Source organism: Sus scrofa, chromosome 7, assembly GCF_054392235.1.
Source record: "Sus scrofa isolate SSC_HxYL_T2T_F1_AM1 chromosome 7, Sscrofa_HxYL_maternal_Yorkshire_Landrace_v2.0, whole genome shotgun sequence".
Lineage (NCBI taxonomy): Eukaryota > Metazoa > Chordata > Mammalia > Artiodactyla > Suidae > Sus > Sus scrofa.
Window position 1 is genome coordinate 67,452,647 of NC_139389.1, and position 12,797 is coordinate 67,465,443.

At 41.8% G+C, this 12,797-nt stretch overlaps 1 protein-coding gene across 4 annotated transcripts in view; it reads left to right on the forward strand.

Moving 5' to 3' along the window:
- EDC3 (enhancer of mRNA decapping 3) overlaps nucleotides 1-12,797 on the forward strand; it is a 65,862-nt gene that overhangs the window by 34,426 nt on the left and 18,639 nt on the right. For all 4 annotated transcript variants that reach the window (XM_021099053.2, XM_001927872.5, XM_084968802.1 and 1 more), the window contains one exon: nucleotides 4,687-5,022. In XM_021099053.2, coding sequence (XP_020954712.1) covers nucleotides 4,687-5,022 — 336 coding nt within the window. The remainder of the gene's footprint in view (nucleotides 1-4,686; nucleotides 5,023-12,797) is intronic.

Below are 12,797 nucleotides of genomic sequence, written 5' to 3' on the forward strand. Positions count from 1 at the left end.
TAATTGGAGCTGTAGCTACTGGCCGACGCCAGAGCCACAGCAACTCGGAATCTGAGCTGCGTCTACAGCCTACACCACAGCCCATGGAAATGCCAGATCCTTAACCCACTGAGTGAGACTAGGGATCAAATTCGAAACCTCATGGTTCCTAATCGATTCGTTAATCACCGAGCCATTATGGGAACTCCTTATTTATTTTTTTAAATTTTATTTTATTTTTTAAATTGTTTCCCCAATACAATTTTTTTTCTAATGTACAGCATGGTAACACATACATGTACACATTCTATTTTTCTCACAAAGTCTTTAATCCATTTTGAGTTTATTTTTGTGTATGGTGTTAGGAGGTATTCTAATTTCATTCTTTTTTTTTTTGTCTTTTTAGAGCCGAACCCATGGCATATGGAGGTTCCCAGTCTAGGGGTCTAATAGGAGCCGTAGCTGCCAGCACAGGATCCGAGCTGTATCTGTGACCTACACCACAGCTCACGGCACTGCCAGATCCTTAACCCACTGAGCAAGGCAAGGGATCGAACCCACAAACTCATGGTTCCTAGTCGGATTTGTTTCCGCTGTGCCACAACAGGAACTCCTCTAATTTCATCCTTTTACGTGTAGCTGTCCAGTTTTCCCAGCACCACTTATTGAACAAGCTGTCCTTTCTCCATTGTATATTCTTGGCTCCTTTGTCATAGATTAGTTGACTGTAGGTGCATGGGTTTAATTCTGGGCTTTCTATCCTGTTCCACTGATCTATATTTCTGTCTTTGTGCCAGTATCATACATTTTTGATGACTCTAGCTTTGTAGTATAGTCTGAAGTCAGGGAACCTGATTCCTCCAGCTCTGTTTTTCTTTCTCAGGATGTCTTTGGCTGTTCTGGGTCTTTTGCGCTTCCAAACAAACTTTAAAATATTTTGTTCGAATTCTGTGAAAAACGTCCTTGGTACTTTGGTAGGGATTGCATCGAATCTGTAGATGCCTTGGGTATATAGTCATTTTGATAATATTGATTCTTCCAATCCAAGAGCATTGTTATGTCTTTCCATCTGTTTGTGTCATCTTTGATTTCTTTCGTCAGCATCTTATACTTTTCAGAATACAGGTCTTTTGTCTCTTTAGGGGTTTATACCTAAGTATTTTATTCTTTTTGATGCAATGGTAAATGGGATTGTTTCCCTAATTTCTCTTTCTGATCTTTCATTGTTAGTATATAGAAATGTAGTCGATTTCTGTGTATTAATTTTGTATCCTGTGACTTTGCCAAATTCATGGATGAACTCTAACAGTTTTCTGGTAGAGTCTTTAGGATTCTCTAAGTATAGTATCATGTCATCTGCAAATAGTGATAGTTTTACTTCTTCCTTTCCAATTTGGCCAGGGATCAAATCCAAGCTGCAACTGTTACCTACGCCACAGCTACAGCAACACTGGATCCTTAAGGCATTGTGTCAGGCTGACAATTGAACCTGTGCCACCACAGAGATAACACTTGGTCCTTAACCCCTCCACTACAGTGGGAACTCCTCAATGATATTAATTTTTTATTTTATTTTATTTTTATTTTTTGCTTTTTAGGGCTGCATCTGCAGCATATGGAGGTTCCCAGGCTAGGGGTCGATGGAGCTGTAGCTGCTGGCCTATGCCATAGCCATAGCAACTTCAGATCTGAGCCGCCTCTGCAACCTACACCACAGCTCATGGCGATGCTGGATCCTGAACCCACTGAGGGAGGCCAGGGATTGAACTTGTGTCCTCATGGATGGTAGTCAGATTTGTTTTCCTTGAGCCACGACAGGAACTCCTGAGATTAATTTTTGAAAAACCTCATTTTGGTTAAAGAAGGCTCGTAAGAGAAATAGGAGAAGCCTTGTCCTTGCCATTCTTTTGTTCACTTACAATTGCATTATTAATATTATTTTATTACATAGCTTCTTTTTTGTGGGGGGGCCACACCCATGGCATGTGGAAGTTCCCAGGATAGGGATCGAATCTGTACCACAGCAGTGATGACACTAGATCCTTAATCAGCTATGCTACAAGGGATAGCTTCTTTATAGCTTCTTTATAGGAATCTTTTAAGCCACTTACTAATTTTTTATGCTTTAGTAGTTAAAAATGCATATAGTTGCACAACAATGTGAATGTACTTAATGCCATTGAATTGTATACTTTAAAGTGGTTTAAGTGGTAAGTTGTATGTTATGTATATTTTACCATAGTGCTAAACATTTGATGTAAATCCACTTGCATGGACACAGGTTTTTCCCCCCATTTTTTGAAGTTTTATTGAAGTATAGTTGATTTACAATGTTGTGATAATTTCTTTTTTGGGGGGGGGTCTTTTTAGGGCTGCATCCACGGCGTGTGGAAGTTCCCAGGCTAGGAGTCAAATCAGAGCTACAGCTGCTGGCCCACACCACAGCCACAGCAAACACGGGGTCCGAGCTGTAGCTGCGTCTTCGATCTACACCACAGCTCACAGCAACACCGGATCCTTAACCCACCAAACGAGGCCAGGGATCGAACTTGTGTCCTCATGGATACTAGTCCGATTTGTTACCTCTGAGCCACGCCAGGAACTCCTGCTCTCCCATTCCTAATCCAGCTCTGCTTTCTCATGCTTATTTCTATATACTTTATATAAACTTCTACTATAATTCTGACTATATTGCATTTTAGTTAATTGCTTATATCTCTCTCCCCCTTCCTCTTTGAGTAACATGTCTTAGTTATAAACTGTATTCCTAGTACCTAGCTGTGGCATACAGCATGCTCTCAATAAATGTTTTTATCTAATTATTAGAACTAGAATTAACCCAAACTTTGACAAGCATCTCAGTGGTTCATAATCTCAACTCTTTATGATGGCTCAACTAACTCTTCCTCCCCTTCATAATTTTGGTTAGCCTTGAGTTTTTTCAGCAGCTTAAATCTCATCTTTACTGCCAGCACAGCCTTTTTTCATACCAGTATTTGGCATTAGGAATACTTGGATGTGAGTTATATTTGCATAGTACATATCTTTCAGAATAATTACTGTAATTGATCTTGCTGATGTTGATTGTTAAATATTTATTGACTGCCTGCTGTGTGCTAGAGGGTACCACATTGAGTATTTTATATACAAGGAAATTATGAAATTGGATGATAGATACAAGATCCTGTAACATGTTAATGACAGAACTGCACCTAGATCCTAGGTCTCTTGACTTGTGGTCCATTGGATAGAAGGGAGTTGCTGTGAAAAGAGTTAAGTAGTAAAGTTGGGATGGTATGTGTGAGAGAGGGTTTGCTTATGATCATTCTAACCTCTACTTGAGTATTTTCAGTAATTGAGAAGTTAAGACTCAAAAAAGGAAGTACATTAGGAGTTCCCATCATGGCTCAGTGCAAACAAATCTGACTAGCATCCATGAGGACGCAGGTTTGATCCCTGGCCCCGCTCAGTGGGTTAAGGATCCAGACTTGCCATGAGCTGTAGTGTAGGTTGCAGACGTGTTTTGGATCTGACGTTGTTGTGACTGTGGTGTAGGCTGGCAGCTACAGCTCTGATTTCAATCCCTAGTCTGGGAATGTCCATATGCCATGGGTGTGGCCCTAAAGATTGAGACCCAAAAAAAAGGAAGTGCATTGTGTTTATTCAGACTTTTGGAGGTTCAGTTTAATCAGTTTGGCATACCTTTCTGGGTGATCGGATGGACATCAAACTGTAAATTCAGTATAGGATGCTCTGGGAAGAGATGGTGTGGGGTCTTCTGCCTTGGCTGCTATAGAAGTAGTTGACTGATGTGTGGTAGCCAAATAGAGTCTCAGAGACAGAGGGTGACTGACTGCTGTGGTGTTGTATGTATCTTGGTGGCCTCTACATGATACGATCAATATGGTCCTTGTCATTATTTGATGGTTCAGAAATAGCTTACCCAGAAATAGTAAAATTTTGAGAAAAAAGATCACAAAAGATCTAAAAGCAGGTCAAAATATATCAACTTAAAGTGGTAGATGTGTATCTGGCTCAAGATCTGGAATCTGTCTAAATAGGGATCCCTTCCTGCTGGGTCTAGCCTGAGACCAGGTTTAAAAATCAAAATGGCATTGGCGGCTCTGGAGTGCTGAGTCACAGGTTCAACCCCTGGCCTGCATGGTGGGTTAAGGATCCGGTGTTGCTGCAGCTGGATGAGGCGTAGGTCACAACTGCAGCCTAGATCTGATCCCTGGTCTGTCTTGGTAAGGACAGAATTTAGAGCCACTTGAATAGTGTCTTCCTATGAGCTTCAGGTTATGAGGACTTGGCCTTCTTTTACTCTGGGACTAGTTCTCTCTTAATCAGCTGCTGGACATTCAAAAGCAAATCACTCAGATCTGTGGGAAGAGACTGCTATATTCTTGGCCTTGCATTGTTTTGATATTCAGTTGTCAAAAAAGCCTGGGTTATTAACAATTTCCCTATGAAGGGTGGAGCTTAAGATTGCCCCAAAAAACGGAAATAAGAAAAAAAAATAAAAAACAAGATTTCCAGGAATACTGTTTATTTCATATTTACTGTTACTTGGGTAATATATAAGATCTATTATTCTATGAAATTTGTGGTAGTTTATGCTACTTTTTTTTTTCTTTTTTGTATTTCCCACTTCTGCTGAGCACTTTCCGTGGGCACACTGACTTTAGTCCCTATTTTTTTCTCCAGGGTCATCTAGTAGCAGGCACCCAAATCAGGCAACTCCAAAGAAAAGTGGCTTAAAGAATGGCCAAATGAAGAATAAAGATGATGAGTGCTTTGGGGATGATATTGAGGAGATCCCAGACACAGATTTTGATTTTGAAGGGAACTTGGCCCTTTTTGACAAGGCAGCTGTGTTTGAGGAGATTGATACCTATGAGAGGAGGAGTGGTAGCCGTTCCCGGGGCATCCCAAATGAGAGACCTACTCGGTACCGCCACGATGAGAACATCCTGGAGTCAGAGCCCATTGTCTACCGACGGATCACAGTGCCCCACAATGTAAGCAAGGAGTTCTGCACAGGTAAGTTAACCCTACATCTCACTGGCTGGTCTTCACTTTCTTTCTTTTTTTTTTTGTCAGTTTAACTTAATTTTTATTTTATGTTGGAGTATACTTGATTTACAGTGTTGTGTTGGTTTCAGGTGTATGGCAAAGTGATTTAGTTATGCATATATCCATCCTTTTTCATATTCTTGCCATATAGAATTATAGAATGTCAGAGTTCCCGTTGTGGCTCAACAGTTAATGAACCTGACTGGTATCCGTGAGGATACGGATTTGATCCCTGGCCCTGCTCAGTGGGTTAAGGATCCGGAATTGCCATGAGCTAAGGTGTAGGTCACAGATGCGGCTCGGATCTAGTGTTGCTGTGGCTCTGGCGTAGGCTGGTGGCTATAGCTCCAATGGGATCCCCTAGCCTGGAAACCTCCATCTGCTGTGGTTGCAGCCCTAAAAAGACAAAAAGACAAAAGAAAAAAAAAAAGAAATACAGAATGTTGAGTAGAGTTCCCTGTCCTTTCCATTAGGACCTTGTTGTTTATCTGTTTTATATATAGTAGTTTGTATTTGCTAAATCCAACCTCCTAATTTATCTCTCTCCAACCCTCTTGCCTCTTTGAAAGCCATAAATGTGATTTAAAAAAATTTTTTTATTATAGTTCATTCCATAAATGTGTTTTTTATGTCTGTGAATCTGTTTCTGTTTTGTAAATAGGTTTGTTTGTATCTTGTTTTAGATTCCACATATAAGTAATGGATAATATTCATCTTTGTGTGACTTTACCTGGTATGATAATCTCAAGATCCATCCATGTTGCTTCAAATGGCATTATTCCATTCTTTTTTATGGCTGAGTAGTATTCCATTGTGTGTGTATGTCACATGTTCTTTATTCATCTGTCGATGGACTTCTAGGTTACTTCCATGTCTTGATTATTGCAAATGATGCATCTTTTTTTTTTTTGCTTTGTTGAGTTAGAGCTGTAGCTGCTGGCCTGTGCCACAGCCAGAGCAACATGGTATCCGAGCCACATCTGCAACCTACACCACAGCTCACGGCAACTCCAGATCCCCTACCCACTGAGTAAGGCCAGGGATCGATACTGGTTGGATTCATTTCCACTGTGCCACGGCGGGAACTCCGCATATATCTTTTTGAATTAGAGTTTTCTTGGATACCCAGGAGTGGGGTTGCTGGATCATATGGTAACTCTATTTTTAGTTTTTTAAGGAATCACCTTACTGTTTTCCATAGTGCCTCACCAATTTACATTCCCACCAACAGTGTGGGAGGGTTCCCTTTTCTCCATACCCTCTCCAGCATTTATTATTTGTAGACTTTTTAATGATGGCCATTCTGACCAGTGTGAGGTGATGCCTCATTGTAGTTTTGATTTCCATTTCTCTAATAATTAGCAATGCTGAGCATCTTTTCATGTGCCTCTTGGCCATGTGTATGTCTTCTTTGGAGAAATGTCTCTTTAGGTCTTCTCCCCATTTTTTGATTGGGTTCTTTTTTTGTTATTAAGTTGTACGAGTTGTTTGTATATTTTGGAAATTAAGCCCTTGTCAGTCATATCGTTCACATGTCTGTATGGATGATTTCCTGCCTTTACTGTATGTTTGCCTTTAATGGTGAGCCTTTCCATTCATAATTTTCTTGTTTCTAGTTGTGGCCTTTTCTTTCCACTAAGAGAAGTCCCTTTAGCATTTGTAAAGCTGGTTTGGTGGTACTGAATTCTCTTAGTTTTTGCTTGTTTTTTTCAGACTGATCTCTCCATCACATCTGGATGAGAACCTTGCTGGGTAGAGTATGCTTGGTTATAGGTTTTTCCCTTTCATCATTTTAAATATATCATGCCATTCCCTTCTGGCCTGCAGAGTTTCTGCTGAAAAATCAGCTGATAACCCTATGAGGATTCCCTTGTATGTTATTTGTTGCTTTTATCTTGTTTCTTTTAGTATCTTCTTTTTGTATTTAATTTTTCTCAGTTTGGTTAATATATGTCTTGGTGTGTTCCTCTTGGGGTTTATGGGACACTTTGTGCTTCCTGGCCTTGAGTGAGTGTATCCTTTCCCGCGATAAGGAGGTTTTCACCTATTGTCTCTTCACATATTTTCTCAGGCCTGTTCTCTCTCTCTCTTCTCCTTCTGGGACCCCTACAATGTGAATGTTGGTGCATTTAATGTTGTCCCAGAGGTCTTTTAGACTGTCTTCATTTATTTTTGTTCTTTTATCTTTATTCTGTTCCTTGGCAGTGATTTCTACCAGTCTGTCCTCCAGCTCACTTATTTGTTCTTCTGCCTTATTTATTCTGCTATTAATTCCTACTAGTATATTTTTCATTGCTGTTATTGTATTGTTCATCTCTGTTTGTTCTTTAAATCTTCTGGCTCTTTGTTAAATATTTCTTAAATCTTCTCTGTGCATCTGCTGTTTTTTGAGATCTTGTATCATCTTTACTGCCCTTATTCTGAATTCTTTTTCAGATGAAGTGCCCATTTCCCTTGCTATCTGTTCTTCTGGGGTTTTTATCTTGTTCTTTCATCTAGAGTATAGTTCTCTGCTATCTCATTTTGTCTGACACTCTGTGTCTGTGGTCTCCATTCCATAGGCTGCAGGAATGCAGTTCCTCTTACTCTTGGTGTCTGCTCACTGGTGGGTGAAGTTGGTCCAGGGGTTTGTGCAGGCTTCCTGGTGGCAGGGACTGGTGCCCGCCCACTGGTGGGTGGAGCGGGGTCTTGTCCCTCTGATGGGCATGGCCATGTAAGGGGTGTGTTTAGAGGTGAGGCAGCTGTGGGTTCAAGGCAACTTTAGGCAGCCTGTCTACCAGTGGTTGGGGTTGTGTTCCCACCTGTTGGTGGTTGGGCCTGAGACGTCCTAGCACTGGAGCCTTCAGGCTATTGGGTGGAGCCAGGTCTTGGTGCCAAATGGTGACCTCCAGGAGGTCAGTGGATATTCCCTGGGGCTTCTGTGACCATTGTTATTGTCCCCACTGAGCCACAGCCAACCCACACCTCCCCAGGAGACCCTTGAAGACCTATAGGTAGGTCTGGCCCAGGCTCCTGTTGAGTCACTGCTTTGCTCTGGTCCCAGGGCATGTGAAACCTTGTGTAAACCCTACAAGAGTGGAGTCTCTATTTCCCTCAGTCCTGTGAAACTCTGGCACTCAAGCCCTGCTGACCTTCAAAGCCAAATGCTCTGGGGGCTCCCAGTTCTCCCAGGCTGAGGAGCTTGACATGGGACTCAGAACTCTCACTCCTGTGGGAGAATCTCTGTGATATAATTATTTTCCAGTTTGTGAGTCATCTGTGCAGTGGGTACAAGATTTGATTATATTGTGAAAAATGCCCATTCTGCCGTCTTGTTGTGGCTTCCTCTTTGTCTTTGGATGTAAAATATCTTTTTTCATAGTTTCCAGTCTTTTTTGTCGATGGTTGTTCAGCAGATGTTTATTTTGGTGTTTTCATGAAGTGAGCTCAAGTCTTACTCTGCCATCTTTTCTCTGATCCCTTCCCTTTCTTTTATATTTGAAACAGAGTGACCCAGATTCTGAGTCAGAGTCTTGAAGTAGGAATTAACTCAAGTGGCATGTTGACTGGCCCATTATACTATGTTGTCTCTTGGAGATTGTGGCCAGTGTAACATCCTGCCTACCACTAGGTTGCAGGTGAGGGCTGACTTCTCTTCATGTCCATTTATACCCTGCACCTGGAGGAATCTGGTCTCCTATTTATTAGGTATGTTATTAACAACTAAAGACACAGAGGCCGACCATCTATATTCACATAATCAGGTCTGTTTTCAGTTGGACTTCGCTGTTACTGCCTGTTGATTTTACAAGAAGTTCAGCTCTTTTTCACTGGTTGTTTGCTGGGGTAAGAAATAGTGGAGCTGGATGGTTAAAAACACTGGCTGAAATTAGAGTTTCAATAAATTACATTTGTTTACTATACCGTCACCTTCTCCTGCTCACCTTGGTCATTGAGTGTTGGCTGTGCATGATGGTCATGTGACACAGCAGTGCCTTGGTAGTTACGAAGTCACTGTGTGTGATAGCCTAGTCTGTTACCTTAGTGCTTTTTAAGTTTCTTTTTCCTTCTTTCTTTTTTTTTTTTTTAGCATTAGAATCTTTTCTTCAAACATGGCATTTGAGGCAGCTGTGGGAGGGGTGATCTACCTCATCCCTGCCTCTGTCCCTTCTCTAAACTTATTATTAACTGGACTTCTTGGAATACAGATTGAAACCATTGTTACTAAGTGATCTTAAGACCTAAAGGGGGAATCATAATCATTTTAATAGGTAGGGAAGGAACTGAGTATAATCATTTAAGCTTGCAGTTTTGAATATAGGGAATATAAATCTTGAATGCTAGTAGCAGCTACAGGGAGATTTATGGAGACAGCTTAATTACATTTAGAGGAAAATCAGAGATAGGGCGTGGCATTTTGTAAACAGTAAGGCTCTGTTGTATTTGGTTTTGCTGAGTATAAAAGCTTCCATGCAAAAAAAATAAAGCAGATTGTCAAGTTAAAAAAGACTGCTAAATTGTTTTCATCTTCCTCTGGCAGGCGTGCCTCTTTTCTAAGGTAGTTTCCTTAAGTGACATTGACAGTACGACTTGGTGAACTCCTTTAATTTTTATCATCTGTGTTAAGACAAACAACCTAGTTTAGAGCCAGGCCTATATATATTTTTTTTATATAATAATTTTTTTAAATTTTCCCACTGTACAGCAAGGGGGTCAGGTTATCCTTACATGTATACATTACAATTACAGTTTTTCCCCCACCCTTTCTTCTGTTGCAACATGAGTATCTAGACAAAGTTCTCAATGCTATTCAGCAGGATCTCCTTGTAAATCTGTTCTAAGTTGTGTCTGATAAGCCCAAGCTCCCGATCCCTCCCACTCCCTCCCCCTCCCATCAGGCAGCCACAAGTCTCTTCTCCAAGTCCATGATTTTCTTTTCTGAGGAGATGTTCATTTGTGCTGGATATTAGATTCCAGTTATAAGTGATATCATATGGTATTTGTCTTTGTCTTTCTGGCTCATTTCACTCAGGATGAGATTCTCTAGTTCCATCCGTGTTGCTGCAAATGGCATTATGTCATTCCTTTTTATGGCTGAGTAGTATTCCATTGTGTATATATACCACATCTTCCTAGTCCAATCATCTGTCGATGGACATTTGGGTTGTTTCCATGTCCTGGCTATTGTGAATAGTGCTGCAATGAACATGCGGGTGCACATGAGAGCCAGGCCTATTTTAAATTGACAGGTTTGGAGTTCCCATTGTGGCTCTGTGATAATTAATCCGACTCATATCCATGAGGATGTATCCCTGGCCTTGCTCAGTGGGTTAAGTATCCAGCGTTTCCACGGGCTGAGGTATAGGTCACAGACTTGGCTTGGAACTGGTGTGGCTATGGTGTAGGCCAGCAGCTGCAGCTCCAATTCAACCCCTGCTTGGGAACTTCCATATGCCGAAGATGTGGCCCTAAAAAGCAGAAAAAAAAAAAAAAAAAAGCCAGGTTTGGAGTTCCCGTCGTGGCACAGTGGTTAACGAATCCGACTAGGAACCATGAGGTTGTGGGTTCGATCCCTGCCCTTCCTCAGTGGGTTAAAGATCCGGCGTTGCTGTGAGCTGTGGTGTAGGTTGCAGACGCGGCTCGGATCCTGCGTTGCTGTGGCTGTGGCGTCAAACGGCGGCTACAGCTCCAATTGGACCCCTAGCCTGGGAACCTCCATATGACGAGGGAGAGCGGCCCAAGAAAAGGCAAAAAGACCAAAAAAAAAAAAAGCCAGGTTTTAAGCATTTCAAAGGCCGCTCTCTCGTTGTGTCATAGGCCTGCTGCTGAAGCTCTGATTTGACCCCTAGCATTAGGAATTTCCATTTGCCATAGATGTGGCCCTAAGAAGAATGAGAGGAAAAAAGCAGCTCTCATCCAGTAGGTCTGATAGTATACTCAGATCCTGCCATCCATCCACCTTTGATTGTTCTCCTTTTTATTGCCCTCAGTAGCCAAATGAGCTGCCTCTATTCATAACTCTCTGAAAGCTCAGGTGGTTGGGTCTTGCAGTGTGTGACTTCTCTAAAATTCATGAGCTTGAGGAAATTTAGCCTGCCTTGGAGGGAAGTGGCTAAAAGAGAGAGAATGATAGTAAGAATTAGGAAAGATTCTTAGATCTAGAAGTCTGAGAAAACATTTGCCAAGTTAGACAAGAGGAGAGGTGGGTATTTTTCCCTACTACATACTCCATCTTCCCAGCTTAATCTTCCAACTTGCGCTTTTTTTTTTTTTTTTTTTTTTTTTTGGTCTTTTTGCTATTTCTTTGGGCCGCTCCCACGGCAAATGGAGGTTCCCAGGCTAGGAGTCCAATCGGAGCTGTAGCCACCGGCCTACGCCAGAGCCACAGCAACACGGGATCCGAGCCACGTCTGCGACCTACACCACAGCTCACGGCAACGCCGGATCATTAACCCACTGAGCAAGGCCAGGGACCGAACCCGCAACCTCATGGTTCCTAGTCGGATTCGTTAACCACTGCGCCACGACGGGAACTCCGCACTTGCTTTAATTTAATGACGGAAGTCAGAGTTCCCTCCTCTCATATGAAACTATTTTCCCAGAATAGCCATTAACAGACATACTACAAAGCACATGTGCTGGACCTTGGCCAAGAACTCAGGTTGGACCTTGGCCAAGAACTCAGGTGTGGCAGCTGCCAGTGTGTAGTGACCAGTTGCATTCACTGGAGCATGACAGAGAGGAAACAGGCCCTGTAGCCTCATGCTGTCTGGTTTCTCTTTCTTCTTAACAATGGTAAGGAGTAGAAATGAAGTCTTTTTGCCAAGCAGGGTCTATGCTGGAAATAGAGCAAGCAAGCAGTTATCTTGCTGAGTAGCTTCTATAGATGATTTTTATCTCTGATCTGGCTCCAGGGCATAAGCCTCAAAGCAGATTTTCACTCAGGGTTATTCAGGTAGTGCCTAACTAATTTTCCAGTTGGGATCTACTATTCAAATGTTAGTATCAGAATAAGGCACACTATCTGGAATATGTGGAGAAACAACCTAGGGCCCCAAAATGTTAGTGTTGGGTTACTTGATCAGGTAGTATAATTTTCTCTTTTTACAGATGGAGAACATTGAGTTCCAGGGAGGTAAAGGCTCTTATCTGTCACATTTCCATTCCTTTTCTGAATGCGGATAAGTTAAAAAGAAAGAAGACTATAGTGTAAGAAGAGAAGGACGGTTTAATGGCAGTTAGACTGTCTAGCCGTCTCTCTTTAGTATTCCCCAGAAATAGGTTAACTTAAATCAGCACTTGTACCGTAGCTAGGCCAGCTCTCCAGTCTAGCCTTGTAACCTTCATGTTCTAGAACTCCAAATTACCTTTTTTTCTACTAATTCCCAGAATAGCAAAAGAACATCATGTTTACTACCCATTTGGTAATGGCTCGGGTTTCAGGATTCTGGCAGCCTGCTGCTGGTATTACCATTACAGTGGTCTTGCACATTGACTGCATGCTAAGTGGCTAAGTGGTGTCAACAGTTTCTAATCCGTTATACTCCTAATTGCTCATATTTCTTTTGGCAATACTCCTTGCCAACTGTGTGTGTGTGTGGTGGGGGGGGGGTGTTATAAAAGCTCTATTGATTGGGAAGACACATTTGGGAAAACACATTCAGGAAGCAACTAAATTTAGCACCCAAATTTTTTCTCTCTGGAAAGCCACTTTGGGTTCTTAAATAGTATTGCTGCCTCAAACGTTCCTCAGACGTTCCTTC